Source organism: Aquarana catesbeiana, linkage group LG02, assembly GCF_042186555.1.
Source record: "Aquarana catesbeiana isolate 2022-GZ linkage group LG02, ASM4218655v1, whole genome shotgun sequence".
Taxonomy (NCBI): domain Eukaryota; kingdom Metazoa; phylum Chordata; class Amphibia; order Anura; family Ranidae; genus Aquarana; species Aquarana catesbeiana.
This window is the reverse complement of record NC_133325.1, coordinates 180111040-180127959: the sequence shown is the minus strand read 5'-3', so window position 1 is coordinate 180127959 and position 16920 is coordinate 180111040. Positions and strand designations below refer to the sequence as shown.

The window sequence follows — 16920 nt, the reverse complement described above, 5'->3', positions numbered from 1 at the left end:
TTGGGTAAGAATTTTACTGGGGAATCTTTTATTTTATTGAGCACAGTGAGTTCAAATAAAAAGGCTGAGGGTTTAACAGCATTTCTAAAGAATTGAAGGTTGAATATGAGTGTAAGCTGTGAGTGTGCCCAGTCCATGACATCAGAGTCACTTTCTACCTCCTGCTCTCTTCCTCTCCCTTTCTCTCTCTCTCTCTCTCTTCTTTTTTTTTTTTTACTTTGTTGACAGCCCTGGTAGGGGCCTTTTGTTACCTCTCCAGCCAATGAAAGCATTTTACGACAGAGAACAGTTGGGATATAAAAAGAAGGAGTCCCTGAGCCTAGTACATGATGTGTGCTCGCCTAGCCCTCCCCTATAAAGACCTGCACCAGGCAGCTGTCCTCTTAGTGGTCACCACCAGCAGCACCACCACCACCAGTAGTAGTAGCAGCACAAGTCGCCGTCCGCTATGCTGGCTCAGCGGTACCCTGTGCTCTTCTCTATACTCATCCTGTCTGTGGAGTTCTCCAGGAGATCGGGGGGGACGGAGGCGGTGATGGAGAAGAGCTCCGTGCAGGTGGTGGACACTTCCCTGGCAGAGAGTGAAGAGCACGACTGTCCGGTGTGTATGTGGAGGAAACACAGCAAGGAGATGAGGCTGGAGAGCATCAAATCTCAGATCCTCAGCAAACTCCGGCTAAAGGAAGCCCCCAATATCACCCGGGAGGTGGTCAACCAGCTACTGCCAAAGGCACCCCCTCTACAGCAGATCCTGGACCAGCATGAGTTCCAGGGGGACTCCTTCCAGCACCATGCTTTCGTGGAAGAGGATGAGTATCATGCCACCACGGAGACTGTCATCAGCATGGCACAGGAGAGTGAGTACCTTCCTTCCTTCCATCCTTCCTTTCCTCCTTCCCTCCTTCCTTCCTTCTCTCCTTTCATCCTTCCTTCCCTCTTTCCTTCCTTCCTTCCCTCCTTCCCTCTTTCCTTCCATCCTTCCTTCCTCCCCTCCTTCCCTCTTTCATTCCTTCCTTCCCTGCTTTCATCCTTTCTTCCCTCTTTCCTTCCATCCTTCCTTCCTCCCCTCCTTCCCTCTTTCCTTCCTTCCTTCCCTCCTTTCATCCTTCCTTCCCTCTTTCCTTCCTTCCTTCCTTCCTTCCTTCCTTCCTTCCTTCCTTCCTTCCTTCCTTCCTTCCTTCCTTCCCTCCTTCCTTCCTCCCCTCCTTCCCTCTTTCCTTCCTTCCTTCCCTCCTTTCATCCTTCCTTCCCTCTTTCCTTCCTTCCCTCTTTCCTTCCATCCTTCCTTCCTCCCCTCCTTTCCTCTTTCCTTCCTTCCTTCCCTCCTTTCATCCTTCCTTCCCTCTTTCCTTCCTTCCTTCCTTCCCTCCTTCCCTCTTTCCTTCTATCCTTCCTTCCTTCCTTCCTTCCTTCCTTCCTTCCTTCCTTCCTTCCTTCCTTCCTTCCTTCCTTCCTTCCCTCTTTCATTCCATCCTTCCTACCTTCCCTCATTCCCTCTTTCCTTCCATTCTTCCTTCCCTCTTTCCTTGCATTCTTCCATAATTCCCTCCTTCCTTCCTTCCTTCCTTCCTTCCTTCCTTCCTTCCTTCCTTCCTTCCTTCCTTCCTTCCTTCCTTCCCTCCTTTCTTCCATCCTTCCTTCCTTCCATCCTTCCCTCCTTCTTTCCATCCTTCCTTCCTTCCTTCCTTCCTTCCTTCCTTCCTTCCCTCCTTCCTTCCTTCCTTCCTTCCTTCCTTCCTTCCTTCCTTCCTTCCTTCCTTCCTTCCTTCCTTCCTTCCTTCCCTCCTTCCATCCTTCTCTCCTTCCCTCCTTCTCTCCTTCCATCCCTTCTTCCTTCCTTCCTTCCTTCCTTCCTTCCTTCCTTCCTTCCTTCCTTCCTTCCTTCATACACATGCATTGTACCCACGTGTGACAGCTGATAATGGCATGGCTGGCACAGAAGGATCCATATGTCCTCCTCTGCCACGTGCTTCTCATGCATTACTTAAAGTATATCTAAACTCAGAGTAGGGAAGGGTTAGAACCCCTGTTGGAGTTTTCTTGTCTATGTCCCAGCTAGATTCACCCTCTCTATAAGGGATTATTCACATGGGGGGCAGCCAAAGCAAGCGGCTGAACTATGGTTTTTACCATCCCCCGACTGCCCACCTGAACCCAGAAATGCATCTGCTCAAACATTAAGAGCCCTTTCACACTGGGGCCGCCCGCTCGTTTTAGCGGCACTTTAGCGATGTTTAAGCATTGCTATACGGCGGCTAGCAAGGTGCTTTTAACCCCAAAGAAGGAGTCAAAAGCACCCGTATTGCTGCGCTTCCGAAACGCTTTTCAGGCACTTTGGAAGCACTGCCCATTCATTCCAATGGGCAGGGGCAGTGTAATGCTCCCTAACTGCCCCAAAGATGCTGCTTGCAGGACTTTTTCTAATGTCCTGCAAGCGCACCGCCCGGGTGTGAAAGCACTCAGACTTTCACATTCGGGCGACATGGGAGGCAGTTTTCAGGCGCTTTACAGGCGCTATTTCTAGCGCTAAAACGCCTGAAAATTGCTTCAGTGTTAAAGGGCTCTAAATGCCGTGTCACTTTTTGCAGTGTATGAGGACCATGCCACAACAGCATGCAGTACAGCATTTTGAGGGTTAACACATGGCCTCCTCACCACCTGTCAAACGCTTCTGGAAAGCATTTCACTGCTAATCACTTTTCAGAGTAGTGGCAGTAAAGCCTCACATGTCAATGAGCCCTTAGGCTTGTCTTGCAGGTCTTTGATGCATTTTCAATGCGTTTTTTGGGAAGTATTGATGTTGCTAGGAGGAGGCGTCTGTTGTCATGCAGGAAAGCGCACCAGAAATACATGCACATGCATTTTTCATGTGTCTTTATGCAATTATATAACTCTATAAGTCTATAGAGCCAAAACTTTGCGGAAAAAAGTTCCCACAAAAAAAAAAAAAAACGCATTGCAGGAAACTGCATAGATGTGAACGGGGCTTATAGAAAATAAGGTAAATTGATTGTAGTGTGTTTCTGTAGGTCCGTAAAGCCATTAAAAAGTGCATAGATGGGCACCTAGCCTTAAGCTGGCCATACATTATACAGTTTTCTTATTCAGTTTCCTTTAGATTTACCTTCAACTATGTAGTGCAAGCGCCTGCCTGATTGCATACAAATTCAAAGTGTTTAGGTTTGCTCTCGTATTATATGATTTTGGTAAATCTAAAGGAAAGTTGTACAAGAGAATTGTATAATGTGTGGCCAGCCTAAGGCTACATTCACATGTGCAAGGGGGTGCGGATAGTTTGCTGCCAAAGCACTCTGTGCCAGGGTCACATAGAAACTGGCTGCTTAGCTGCGGCCGCTCCTGAATGCACATTGTCTGCGGCCAGGGTTAGTCGGAGGCTCGCTGCACGTGTAACGGCTCAACTGATCGCTACCCGTAAGCAGCACCGGCTGCTGACTTGTACAGAGTACAGATCTGACAGCTGTCGCTGATCGCACACGCTGGGAGCGTTTAGAACCGTATAATGTGCCGCAAAGTCTGCGACACACCGATTGGTGACAGTGCCGTTGCCGGCAATAGGCTCCGATTTGGCATGCGATTTGACATGTCAAATCACACGTCAAATCGTCCCGATGTGAATGGGGGCTTATTGGCAAATCCTAATTGAACAAGCTGAAGTTAGAAGCTAATTGGTTGCTATGCACTGCTGCACCCGATTTTGCGTGCTCCAGTTTTTGTAAATCTCCCCCAGTGTGACATTTTAATTTAAGTTAAAAAAAAAAGGAAAAGCAAACATGATGCATTGTAGTAAAGCATCGCACTGCCCCTATAAAATGCACACCAGAGCGTGTTTATATGAAGGACAGCGCTCGCCCACGGGTGTGAATGGGCCACTTAGTCCTGGTAAAGGTTGGCAGATTGAAAGTGAGGGAAAAGCCAACATTTCAGGTTGTCGCAGGAACAGGAATTGCAGTACAATCTTCCAGCGGGGACAGCTGTTCCAGTGACAACTAAGACCCCATTCACACGTGTGCATTTTGTCAAAGATCCTAAATGCTCAATATCCAAAAACCCATGGCTTTCAGTTGTGCCTATTCACACCTGTGGGGAGTGTTCTTTGAAGCTTGTAGCTCAGAAAAGCACTTCTTTTGGGCGATTTCAGAGACATCTGTGCGGGTTTCTGCACAGATGCCAATGGAAATCGCACCCCGAAATCGCCAAAAGTAGTACAGAAACTACTTTTGGCAAATGCGGCGTCGCACCAATTAGGACGGTGCCATTGCCGCCGGTTCGCATGTCAAATCGCATCCATGTGAACCACGGCTTTGAGCTGCAAGTTTCAAGTTTTTGGACCTAATAGACTGCAGTGGGTGCGTCTGAAAACACGTGTATCACACTTTTCCCCCTAGTAACTAGATTTCCCAAGGCTGCAAATAGTTACAAATAAAACTCAAGCCTGAGACCTACATAAAAATGCCCTGGAAAAAAAAAAAGCATATAAATGCAAAGATAAAACAATGCAAAAAAAAAAAAAATCTGGGATTTTAACTATTTCCTACTCGGTCCTTATCCGGAAAAAAAAGAAAAGTTTGGGCTTTAGATATACTTTAGTATGTGTGAGAGTTTATTGCAGTGAACATTGTTATTGGTTGTATCGTTATCCTAATATGTTGATTGAGCATGGTTTTACTGTTGTGTTTTATAAGCCTGTGTGTACAGAAATAAGATTGCTGCGATGAGTGAATTTCGATTCCTATGTAGAATAAACTTGGATACCTGGATGCAGGCATGTGCCTATAGTGTATTACTTGATTTGGAAGGTCATAGCAGGTTTAGTATGAGATGATGGATATGATTGTGTGCAGTGATCAGCCTTTATTTATTGTGGGGGATTTATTTTGCTCTGAACATTTCAGGTAGTGTTGTATGATCAGGAGCAATGCTGAATACCTGGCTACAGAAACTTGTTGCTGAGCTGTTCTGTAACAAATAGTTGCACTTGGCAGCTTACTTTTTGTATTGCTATACAAAAGAAAATGCTTGTTGTATTTGTTGTGTAAACGTGACTTTTAATTATTACCACGATTGTACAAATATTGACATTATATTTCATTTATATATCACCAAGCTAATTAAATGAATGTGTGCCATAGGTGCTTTGATTTTATTATCCAGTCGAAGGTGAGACAATCAAACCGAACAAATCTGAAAACCATTAAATAGTTTTAACTTACATTCCGATTGATTAAAGCCCCATACACACTATTAGGTTTTCTGCAGATTCTTGTCTTCAGATTTACCAAAACCATATAATATGAGGTCAAACCTTAAGAGTTTCAATTTGTATGCAATCAGGCAGGTCCTTGCACGACATGGTTTTGGTAAATCTGAAGACAAAAATCTGCAGAAAATCTAATAGTGTGTATTAAGCTGGCCATACACCATACAATTTTCTTATTCAATTTTCTTTAGATTTACCTTTAACTATGTAGTATAAGGGCCTGTCCGATTGCATACAAATTGAAAGTGTTTAGGTTTGACCTCCTATTATATGGTTTTGGTAAATCTAAAGTAAAGATGTACAAGAAAATTGTACTATGTATGGCCTGCCTTATGCCCCGTACACACGCTCAGATTTTCCGACGGAAAATGTTCAATGGGAGCTTGTTGTCGGAAATTCCGACCGTGTGTAGGCTCCATCGGACATTTTCCATCGGAATTTCCGTCGCACAAAATTGGAGATCTGGATCTCAAATTTTCCAACAACAAAATCCGTTGTCGTAAATTCCGATCGTGTGTACACAATTCCGACGCACAAAGTTCCACGCATGCTCGGAATCAAACAGAAGAGCTGTACTGGCTATTGAACTTCCTTTTTCTCGGCTCGTCGTACGTGTTGTACGTCACCGCATTCTTGACGTTCGGAATCTCCGACAAGATTTGTGTGACCGTGTGTATGCAAGACAAGTTTGAGCCAACATTCGTCGGAAAAAAATCCATGGATTTTGTTGTCGGAATGTCCGATCGTGTGTACGGGGCATTAGACTCTATTTGGATTGGATTCGAACAAACTGAGTGGATCGGCCAGGGCAGACAATTATCGATCGTTTTGCATCGGTTCGGCAGCACTGAGATACATTGTTTATAAATACGATTGTATTTTGACACTTCAGATTATGAAATGACATGGTGGAAGAGATGCGATCAATAGCTGATGATCAGAAGTTACCGTCGTATCCTAACGACCAATGGAAATCTACTTCTCTGTGTGTGTGGCATATTGATCAAATGGGATGTCGACTTTAGATTGAGCTCCCAACAACCAATCATATTTAATCTTTTTTGGTACTATGGGTTACTGCATTTCTATATAAGCCTGATATGAATTTATTGATCAAGGTAGTAAAGTAGGTTGTGTTGAGTCACCCATAGCATTCAGCTTATACCTCTCAGCAATTAAGAGCACCAAAAAATGACAGCATCAAAAATGTGTTGGTTGCTATGGGTTACTGCGATTTCCCAGTGGTGAAAAAGCCTGATAGTAGTCGTGTGGCCCCAGCTGTCAGCTCTACCATTCTACTCTGTGCACAAATGACTTAACAAGTCAGTTATTAACCCTGCACCTCTCATTAACAGCATGCTCCTTGCAGCAAAGCAGCGGGGACATCGTTCATCTTGCAAGATAAATAAAGGGACTGGCAAACAAGGGGTTACCTGCCAGAACATGTTGTGACTTCATGGTTTATTTCCTAAGTGGCAGCAGTAGCTTCAAGTGATCATTGTCCTTGACAGAATGAGTGACATGCCCCCACACTCATGTACCTGCATTGTATTGTTCAACAAGTGAGCTGGATTCTGCGCTAACTGGTGGACAAGAAGCTTTTCACTGCTCATTGCCAGAGCCTAGAGACTGCTGTGTCACTGATTGCTGGAGACAATCAAATCTTCTGCACAGGGAACACAGATGGCATTTTTTTTTCTGCCGTTAGAAACAATTTAATCCTTTTAAATGATTGTATTACTTAAAACAATAGCTGTTAACAGCGTATTGCATTTAACTCCTGAAGGCTTAAATAAACATCACTTGCTAATTAGCAAACTTTATGTGCGTTATAAATAAATAGTCAGCTTCAAGTGATGGGCAAAGAAGGGTGAAGAGTAAAAGTACGTGGGCACATTGGGGTTGATTTACTAAAAATCGGAGAATGCAAAATCTGCTGCAGCTCTTAAAAGAAACCAATCAGCTTTCAGGTTTTCTTTTTTTATCACAGCTTAAAGGGGTTGTAAACCTTTGTGGTTTTTTTCATCTTAATGCATCCTATGAATTTAAGTAAAAAAACACCTGGCGGTGACCGGCTATGGACGCCGAATGCTGGACTCGGGAGCGCGTCTGCAAGGTAACCCCCTGGGAGAGCGCTTCTCCTAGGGGGTTATCTGATGTGGGGAGGAGCCGAGAGAGCCGCCAGGGGGACCCCAGAAGAGCAGGTTTGGGGCCATTCTGTGCAAAACGAGCTGCACAGTGGAGGTAAGAAAAAAAAACAAGAAAAAAAACCCTTACAATCACTTTAATTGAACAAGCTGAAGTTAGAAGCTTGATGGCTACAATGCACAGCTGCACCAGATTTTGCACTGTTCAGTTTTAGTAAATCAACCTCATTGTATTCCCAAAAAACCATCAGTGTCACTTTTCCTCCTTAAGCCTGGGTTCACACTTGTGCGATGTGGGAACCGGCGCAATTCCAGCCCTGGTTCCCACATCGCATCTCTCCCACAGGCAGTTCACACTACCTTCTCTGAACCGCTACGGGTGTCAATACAATGTTAATGACACACCCAGATCGGTTCACAGATCGCAGTGCGAACTGTGGATTCGGACAGGAATCGGATCGCATGGGTGAGAACACCCATGCGATCCGATTCCAGTGCGGGGGGGAAAAAAAGTCCCTGCACCCTTTTCTGTGCGAATCCAATGCAAGTTCATCCATACAATTGTATGGCTGAACTCGCATTGCTCAGACATCGCATGTTATCAGCACCTGCTGTGCGGGTGCGAATCAAATGTTTGAGATCACACTAGTGTGAACCTGGGCTCAACCCCATCAGATGTTTGATATAATCACCTCAAGTGCAGCCATTCTCAACCCGAGTTCTGTGAAACAAGAGGGTTCTTCCAGAGATTGCTAGGGGTCCCTTGAACTGTCAATGACTGACCTCCTAGAGATCCACCAGAAGTTGTTAGGGGATCCTTGAGCTGTGTCTGATTGACCTACTAGGGTCCTCCAGAGGTTGCTAGGGGTTTCTTGAGCTGTGGATGATTGTACTTCTAGGGTTCCTCCAGAGGTTTCTAGCATTCCTTGAGCTGTGACTGATTGACCTCCTAGAGTCCTCCATAAGTTGCTAGGTGTTCCTTGAGCTGTGGCTGATTGAGCTCCTAGAGTACCTCCAGAGCTTTCTAGGGGTTCCTTGAGCTGGGGCTGATTGACCTTCTAGGGTCCTCTAGAGGTTGCTAGTATTTCTTGAGCTGTGCCTGATTTACCTCCTAGGGTCCTCTAGAGGTTGCTAGCATTTCTTGAGCTGTGCCTGATTGACCTCCTAGAGTCCTCCAGAGGTTGTTAGGTGTTCCTTAAGCTGTGGCTTATTGAGCTCCTAGGGTTCCTCCAGAGGTTTCTAGGGGTTCCTTGAGCTGGAGCTGATTGACCCCCTAGGGTCCTCCAGAGGTTGCTAGCATTTCTTGAGCTGTGCCTGATTGAACTCACAGGGTCCACCAGAGGTTGCTAGCATTCCTTGAGCTGTGGATGAATGACCTCCTAGGGTTTCCCTAGAGGTTGCTAGGGGTTGTTCCTTGAGTTGTAACCGAATGACCTCCTATTTGATTGTGCCTATATTGTTCCAGGACCAACGCCACCTGGCAAAGCCAGCTGCATGACATCTATGATCTTTGTTAGCTGTCTGCAATAGTTGTATTCTTTCTACACACCACCAATGCAAGAGACATGTTTGCCATTAACCCCCGTTAAGTTGGTTTTGCTAAGTGTTTCCAGAGACCTGAAAATGTAGAGATTCCTCTGGGGTATAAAAGTTGAGAAAGCCTGCTCTAAAAAAATAATCTCCAAACTGCAGTACCTTGGATTTCTAAACACAGAATGGGAAGAGCTGCCTGAAAATTTCCGAGTCTGAAAGGCAAATAAAGAAGGCTATACTGAGAGCAATGTGTAGGATGTCAGTGCTGACCTTCTGATAATGTTGGATGTGTAGCTCTCTCTGGCTTCAGCAGCTTGTTAATCACTGACTCAAAACAAGCACTCGATTGGGAAAGTTGGAGTAATGTTAGAATTCTTGATCTGCATACTTGCTCTGGGTTAATCATTCAAAATGTTATTGAGGCCTTCGGTTCATGATGACAGCTTAACAACTATAATTTTTTAGCAGGGGCGTCATACTTGTCTCCCATGTATCGTATAAGGATAAGTAAACAAAAACCTGTAGCGTCTGATGGAAAAAAAAGATCACAGTTCTCAAAATTTTTCTTTAAATAAAGTGTTTTTTATTTTTTATCTTTCCTTGAAGTCAAATGATGCACTGACCTTCTATACCATTAGTAAATCACAATATTTGTTGAACTGCATTTTTAACTTGACTTACAACATTTGCTAGTATGCAGTTTAAAAAGGAGCTTCAGTCAAGTTCCCAAAAATGAAAAGTTAGCAGTTACAAAAACTGCAGCTGCTGACTTTTAATAAACAAACACCTGCCGAGGGATCCAGTGCCGTCCTCACTCGGGCCGGTTCTTTGCCGTTTTTTTGGGTCCCGGCATGTTAGTTGTGGGTAGCCGGCTGCGACTTCTTGCGGCTTCACAGCCGGCTTCTCACTACGCATAGTGAATGGTTCTGCAGCCTCCCGAGACCTGTAACGTATCTCAGATGGTTGGGGGAAGGAAAGGGGGGCCAAGCTTTCGGTCTGATCGCCTAGAAGTGGGAGCAGGTACCTGCCAAATCTAGAACCCCCCCCCCCCAAAAAAAAAAAATCCAAATAGAGGGGAGGGGAGAAGGAGGAAGAACAGAACTTGCCCTTTTGTGTTAGGTTCCACTTTATTTTGCTCGCAGACACTTTTTCAAAAGTTTAATTATATTCTCATATGAAGTTGACCATTGCATCTGGTAAAGAATTCTTTCCTGAAATAGTATTGGGTCGTTTTATTTCTTGTTACCGTTTGTGTACTCCCAAGTTGAAATCTTTCTGTATTTTTACAGTATGTTCATTTTTTTTTTCATTTATGTTGAAAATAGATTGCCATGGTTATTATTCTTGCTAATTTCTTGCTGTTTTTCTGCTTTTATTTGTGCACTGGTTCTGTGTTCATCTGGCTCATTCTCCTTCGTCTTTTGTTATCCTCAGGTCACTTCTGTTGGTTTTTCCTTTTTTTACCATTTGCAGCAATAACAAAGAGTGGCTGTGGTTACCCCCATGGGGTCCTTGTGTTGTTCTTTTCATTGGTTTTGGGAGGAGATGGACAGATCCATTTGGCAGTGTTAAAGGAATGTGACTGGAAGCATTTCTAATCCCCTATGTCTATTCCAACTCATGCTAAAAAGCTAAACATGATAAATTCCCTGGGCACAATGTGTCTTTGCTGCACGTTTGCTGTTCTGAAATGAGATCCAGTTGAGCTGTGCCGCTACCAAATGCTGCTTGTGTGTTTTGGCCAAACTGTTCTTCAGCGGGTGTGAAATTTAGTAACAATAACTTTGTATTTGTGGTGGAAGCTTAGCCGGTACAATACAAATGTAATAGCACCTGCACCCATTATCTGCTGTATCAAATAGAAATTATTCTGTACTGTGTTTTTTTCTGTATACTTAGTATAACTGTTACATATTAATTAAATTACTTGAACTACTTTACACAGTTGCATTTGTGTGTACGTTGTCACATTTATACATAGCCTAGACTCATGGCTAACTGCTGTAATAGTGACATGTAGTCATGCTGCGTCCTGGTTCTTATAACCTATGCTTATAGACTTTTGTTCTCAAGTAGAAAGCTATATATATACCTATGACATAAGATTAAAATGTAATAAAAAAATGTAAGCGGCGCTGAGTAGCTGAGCCAGCTGTTAGTCAGGCATCTGGGTGGATCCCAATAATTTTTGTCTGGGTCCCTGCATAGCCTGGACTGGTTCTATGACATCAGCCGACAGTGGGATTTAGCCCTCTGTCAGCTGAATCTGGGTCACAGGAATGCACACCTGTGACCAACATGAGAAGCATGGCCAAAAATGCTTTGGCCATATTTCTCCTTTAAACTCTTATGCCCCATACACACGATCGGATTTTGCGACAACGAATGCTGGATGTGAGCTTGTTGGCGGAAAGTCCGACCGTGTGTATGCTCCATCGAACATTTGTTGTCGGACTTTCTGCCAACAAATTTTGGCTAGCAGGTTCTCAAATTTTCCGCCAACAAATGTTTGTTGGCAGACTTTCCGATCGTGTGTACACAATTCCCTCAAAGAAAAGTCCACACATGCTCAGAATCAAGTACGAGTATACTAGCGTTTGTAATGGAGATATCACATATGTCTTGTACGTCACTACGTTTGTAATTGTTGGCCAACATTTGTGTGACCGCGTGTATGCAAGACAAGTTTGAGCCAACAACCTTCGAACAAAAATCCGCGGTTTTGTTGTCGGAAAGTCTGATCGTGTTTACGGGGAATTACAATTAATTTCTCTTATATTGCTCCCTGTTAGTTTGTTAAATATACCATTAAAATATTTTGTTATATCTGTTCAAGTGCAAAAATACCTCATTGATTCTGCTATAAATCTGGTGAGCTTATAACTTTTTGTGCATACTGTCTCTGCTATCTGTTATCAGTTGTATGGCTCCATTTGTAAACTGCAGAACATCTCCCCCTATGTTAAGGAGGATATGGAGGTATTCTGTAGTCCCTCATAGAGTGATAACACTTCTCCTTCTTAGATACAGTATGCTGAGTGAGTGTTGTCACCCTAATATAGGAAATGTGTTACTGGTTGGATAAACAGGTAAAATAAAAAGAAGAAAAAGGGGCCTCGAATAAAAGGGAAAGAAGAAAATAAATGCAGCCACCATGGCTAAGCCTGGTATGCTGCAGTATATTCCATTTTTGTTTTTGGATTTAGATTTTTTGTTCTTAGACCCATAGAATTCCGACCCAACTCCCAAAGGAGCTCACAATCTACTATCCCTACATACTGTACATACGCTTTCAGATTGTTAAAACGTTTGTTACCCCAACATTTCATATTCCTGATATGCGCCTGCTATACCATGTACTTGTATGAAGAAAAAACTTGTATCCTGTTCTCTTTGTATCGCTCCATTTGTGTGAAATCCCTGGTGTGCCTGTTAGTCCCTCTGCTTTCCCATTAAAAACTGACCACACTAAGCAGGAGAGAACATGTGGCCCCCTCTGCACAGCCATTCACTGGGAAGCTCAGTGAGCTGCTGCTTCTCCTTTCCCCCAGCTCTTATGCAGCTGAGAACAGAGGGACTTACAAAAAAAAAGTCTTTATAATGTTTGTTTTTTTTTAGATCCATACACAAATCTTTTGCCTTACATTTTTATTCTAAACTGAATGGGTTGTTTTACAAGGCGATCGTTTTCAATCACTTTAAAAGAAAATGTTGCAGCCAGACGAAAACCAGATTAAACAAAAGGAGAACTTACAAAATCTATGGAAGCAGATACCCAGTTGGGATTAGAATTCCTGAACCTAAATAGTAACCATCAAGCCATAATGTTGGCCAATATATAGGAGTACTTGTTTTTGGTGTTTATAGGCCACTTGTTTGCTTTTATGAGGGGTCTTCAAAAAATGTCTGGACTTTTTTATTTTTTAATAGAGTTTAAAAAAAGTGCTGACATTTTTTTGAAGAACCCTCATACTAAAGGAGCCCCATAAATCAAATCAATACTAGTAATGGCCATGTCTTCCCTATATCAACCAATCAGATTCAGATATGCTCTAAAAAATTGAATCTCCTTGGTGGCTGTAAGGAAAAAAAGCTCTATTTCTTATATCTGACATTAGAAAACCATTGACACTGTTGTCTTCGTGCATGCATTGCAGTGTGCTAAAACAGATATGCCAGACTTCCCCATAAAAAATAGCGCCGACAGTTTACGTAGCGCTTTAAAACTTGAGGGTGGACAACACTTTAATACAGTAGAAATCAGAGGGCCCTGCTCCTTAGAGCTTACAATATAAGAGGGAGGGCCAAGAGATACAAGAGGTAATAACTGTGGGCGATGTGCTGATTGAGAAGATAAATGTACAGTTGTTAGGTGGGGGCCAGATAGGCTTCTCTGAGATGAGTTTTCAGGGATCGTCTTAAAGCGGAGTTCCACCCAAATTTTGAACAATATCTGTATGTATTCTCTTCCTTGCCTAGATGCTGACATGCCGTTTAAAAAAATTTAAATCGCCGTAATTACCTTTTATTTTTCTATTCTTCTCTGCACTTCCTGGTTCTCCTCCCATGGGAGTAGGCGTGTTTCTAGCCTCTCCCAGACTCCTGGGAGCTAGTCTCAGGCTTTCCAGGATGCCACTGAGCATGTGCGGGAACGAGCAGTGAATGCTGGGAGCACAGCATTCACCACATCCAGGAAATAAATGCTTGTGGGCTTCAAATGCCCACAATGAAGATGGAAACGATGAAATCTGACACAGGCGGACATATTACACACAATATGTGAGTATGTAATGCTGAGAAGAAAAGTTTGTGAATGAACTCAAAAAAAAAAAAAACGATAGATAGGTGGACCCCCACTTTAAAGTGGATAAAGTAGGAGAAAATCAGACGGATTGGGGTAGAGCATTCCAGAGGATGGGAGAGGCTCTGGAGAAGTCCTGAAGGGGAGCATGGGATGAGGTGACAAGGGAGCTTGCGAGCAGAAGGTCTTGGGAGGAGCGAAGAGAAAGATTAGGTTGGTATTTTGAGACTAGGTTAGAGATGTAGCTGGGGGCCAGGTTGTGGATGGCTTTGTAAGTTATTGTTAGTATCTTGAATTTAATTCGGTTGTTGAGTAGCAGCCAATGGAGGTATTGGCAGAGGGGTATAGCAGACGCTGAGCGGTTTGTAAGGTGGATGAGCCTGGCAGCAACGTTCATGATGGACTTAAGTTGGTTCAGGTTACATTCATTTTAATTTGTTGGAAACACTTCTACATACATCGATCTAAATGAGCCCTAAGATTATCTGCGAGTGCTGTGACAGTAGCTATAGTATTTTTATTTTTTTTTTGTGTATTACTGCATATCTTTTTTAGCACTTTTTTTCTGTGAAAGAAATCAATTTTGGTGTGATTCTAAAGCAAAGACTGTAATGTTGTTCATTTAACTCAAAGTAAGCCATTCATTACAGAATACCCAGAACCCGGGTGGAATGAGAACATCAGTACTCATGTCTCCAAAATGACTTTATTACAGGGATAGCTCAATAGTGAATACTCACTGTCCTTATATATTACTTAATATCTGCGTTCCTATAACTTATGGTAGTTGGTATGGATGTATAATACTGATAATCAAAATATTCAGAGAATTTATGACAGCGTGGTCTTTTGGTGAAGCTTGCGAAATATGCAAGTCATCTTGTATCTCACGCTTGTGCCTGTATTGTATCTTCTTTTAGAATACATGTGCTGTGAGGTCTTTGAACAATTTAGCCAGATCCTTTCACAAGTGGGATAACCTTGTGGGGGAGTATGCATGCTTCATTATGTTTCATAGTTCAGTGTGCTTTACAAATATATAAACCATGAATTCTTTGTCATTGGAAAATTTCTCAATACAAACCATAAAACCTTTTTGTAGGCATAGTAACAAGTTTCAAGGATAATTCCTGAAGAACGCAATTATATAATATTACTGTAAATCGGTACATAGGTCCAGGTGTTAGTACTGTATAATAGTTTCTAAGGTATGGTTTGAAAAAAAAAATGCCCTTGCTAATAGTGGTATAGAAAAATATAAAGCCGCTGAAGCTTGTGTGCCTAACAACTCATATTCCTAAGATGAACTGTGAATTGGCATTTTTAACGCTAATGCCGCGTACACACGATCGTACATTCCGACAACAAAATCCATGTTTTTTAATTTTTCCGACGGATGTTGGCTCAAACTTGTCTTGCATACACACGGTCACACAAATGTTGTTTGAAATTCCAATGGCCAAGAACGCGGTGACGTACAAAATGTACGACGAGCCAAGAAAAATTAAGTTCAATAGCCAGTGCAGCTCTTCTGCTTGATTCCGAGCATGCGTGGAACTTTGTGCGTCGGAATTGTGTGCACACGATCAGAATTTCCGACAACGGGTTTTGTTGTTGGAAAATTTGAGATGCAGATCTCAAATTTTGTTTGTTGGAAATTCCGACGGAAAATGTCCGATGGAGCCTACACACGGTCGGAATTTCCGACAACAAGCTCCTATCGAATATTTCCCATTGGAAAATCCGACCGTGTGTACGCGGCATTAGGCTGACAATGATGTGTAATGATATGTATAAGCTAATTCAAGTTATTGGGAGAAGGAAAAAAGGTTTAGTCAGGTACATATGATATATTTTGTATATTATCATTTTATATTTACATTTTTGAGCAAGTAGGTAGAGCTCTAGTCTCTTTTTTCACATATTACTTATATATTACTTATATATTACTTATTTCACATCTTAACTGCTATGCTAAAAAAAAAAAATCTGTTTAAAGGCTAAGTTCACTTTTTTCAAAGCGGGGTTCCACCCAAAGGTGGAAGCTCTGCTTATCTGCCTCCTTCCCCCCTCCAGTGCCACATTTGGCATCATTTGGGGGGGGGCGGAGCGGGTACCTGTTTTTGACAGGTACTCTTCCCCACTTTCGAGAGATCTCGCCACGGGGAGATCAATCGGAACTTCACCCCCCTCCTTCCCCCGCCGCTGGGCCATTCAGAAAGCGCAGTGCGCTTCACGCATGCACAGTAGGGAATGGACTGTGAAGCTGAAAGGTTTCATTTCTGGTTTCCCTTACCACGAATGGCGGTGGCAGCACCCGAGAGCCGATGGAAACATCAGCTGGATTCCAGGACAGGTAAGTGTCCTAATATTAAAAGTCAGCAGCTACAGTATGTGTAGCTGCTGATTTTTCATTTTTTGCTGGGGAAGGCGTAACTCCGCTCTTAGAAAGAAATAGTACATGCACATATTTTTGCAAGAAAAAATGTGCATGTATTATTTTCTTTCTCAGGAGCCTGCAAAGCATTGCACCCACAGGGGGTGAGGTGGGTGCTTAGCAACGTGTTACATGTTACTCCCTAAATACAAGTGTAACATGTTGCTAAAAGTGGAGTTAGCCTTTAAAGAGCATTTGAGATAAAGTGCAGACTACACACACAGCTGAATGTGCCTGAAGATTAACTCATCCCGCTCCCCCCATCCACTCTCTTTTTTCTACTCTGTATTCCTCTGCACTGACTTTTATTCAGAATGAAATAGAAAGCCTCAAAGGAAAAAACAACTGCAATGTTGTCTCTTTAGAACACCCATAATACTTTGAGACACCAGTGTTATGGTTGCATTCTATATTAAGGGTCCTTTCACGCCTTTCCAGTGCAATGCATTGCTGGGACACACATGTTAATGCAACAAACGTTAACACATGGTAAGTGTTCCTGGGATTTTTTTACTGCAGAGATCTTAAATCAACTGGCGGGTTGGGCGACAAGCTGGATAATATAGATCAGTGTTTCTCAACTCCTGTCCTCAAGGCGCCCCAACAGGTCATGTTTTCAGGATTTCCCTCAGATGAAACGGCTATGGTAATTACTAAGGCAGTGAAACTGATCAAATCACCTGTGCAAAATAATGGAAAGTCTAAAAACATGACCTGTTGGGGC

General features: G+C 43.0%; 1 protein-coding gene across 1 annotated transcript in view; it reads left to right on the top strand.

The window, feature by feature from the left end:
* Nucleotides 1-250: 250 nt before the first annotated feature.
* Nucleotides 251-16920, top strand: part of GDF11 (growth differentiation factor 11) — a 191382-nt gene continuing 174712 nt past the window's right edge. Inside the window, exon 1 of the mRNA XM_073613948.1 lies at nt 251-857. Coding sequence (XP_073470049.1) covers nt 449-857 — 409 coding nt within the window. The 5' untranslated portion in view covers nt 251-448. The remainder of the gene's footprint in view (nt 858-16920) is intronic.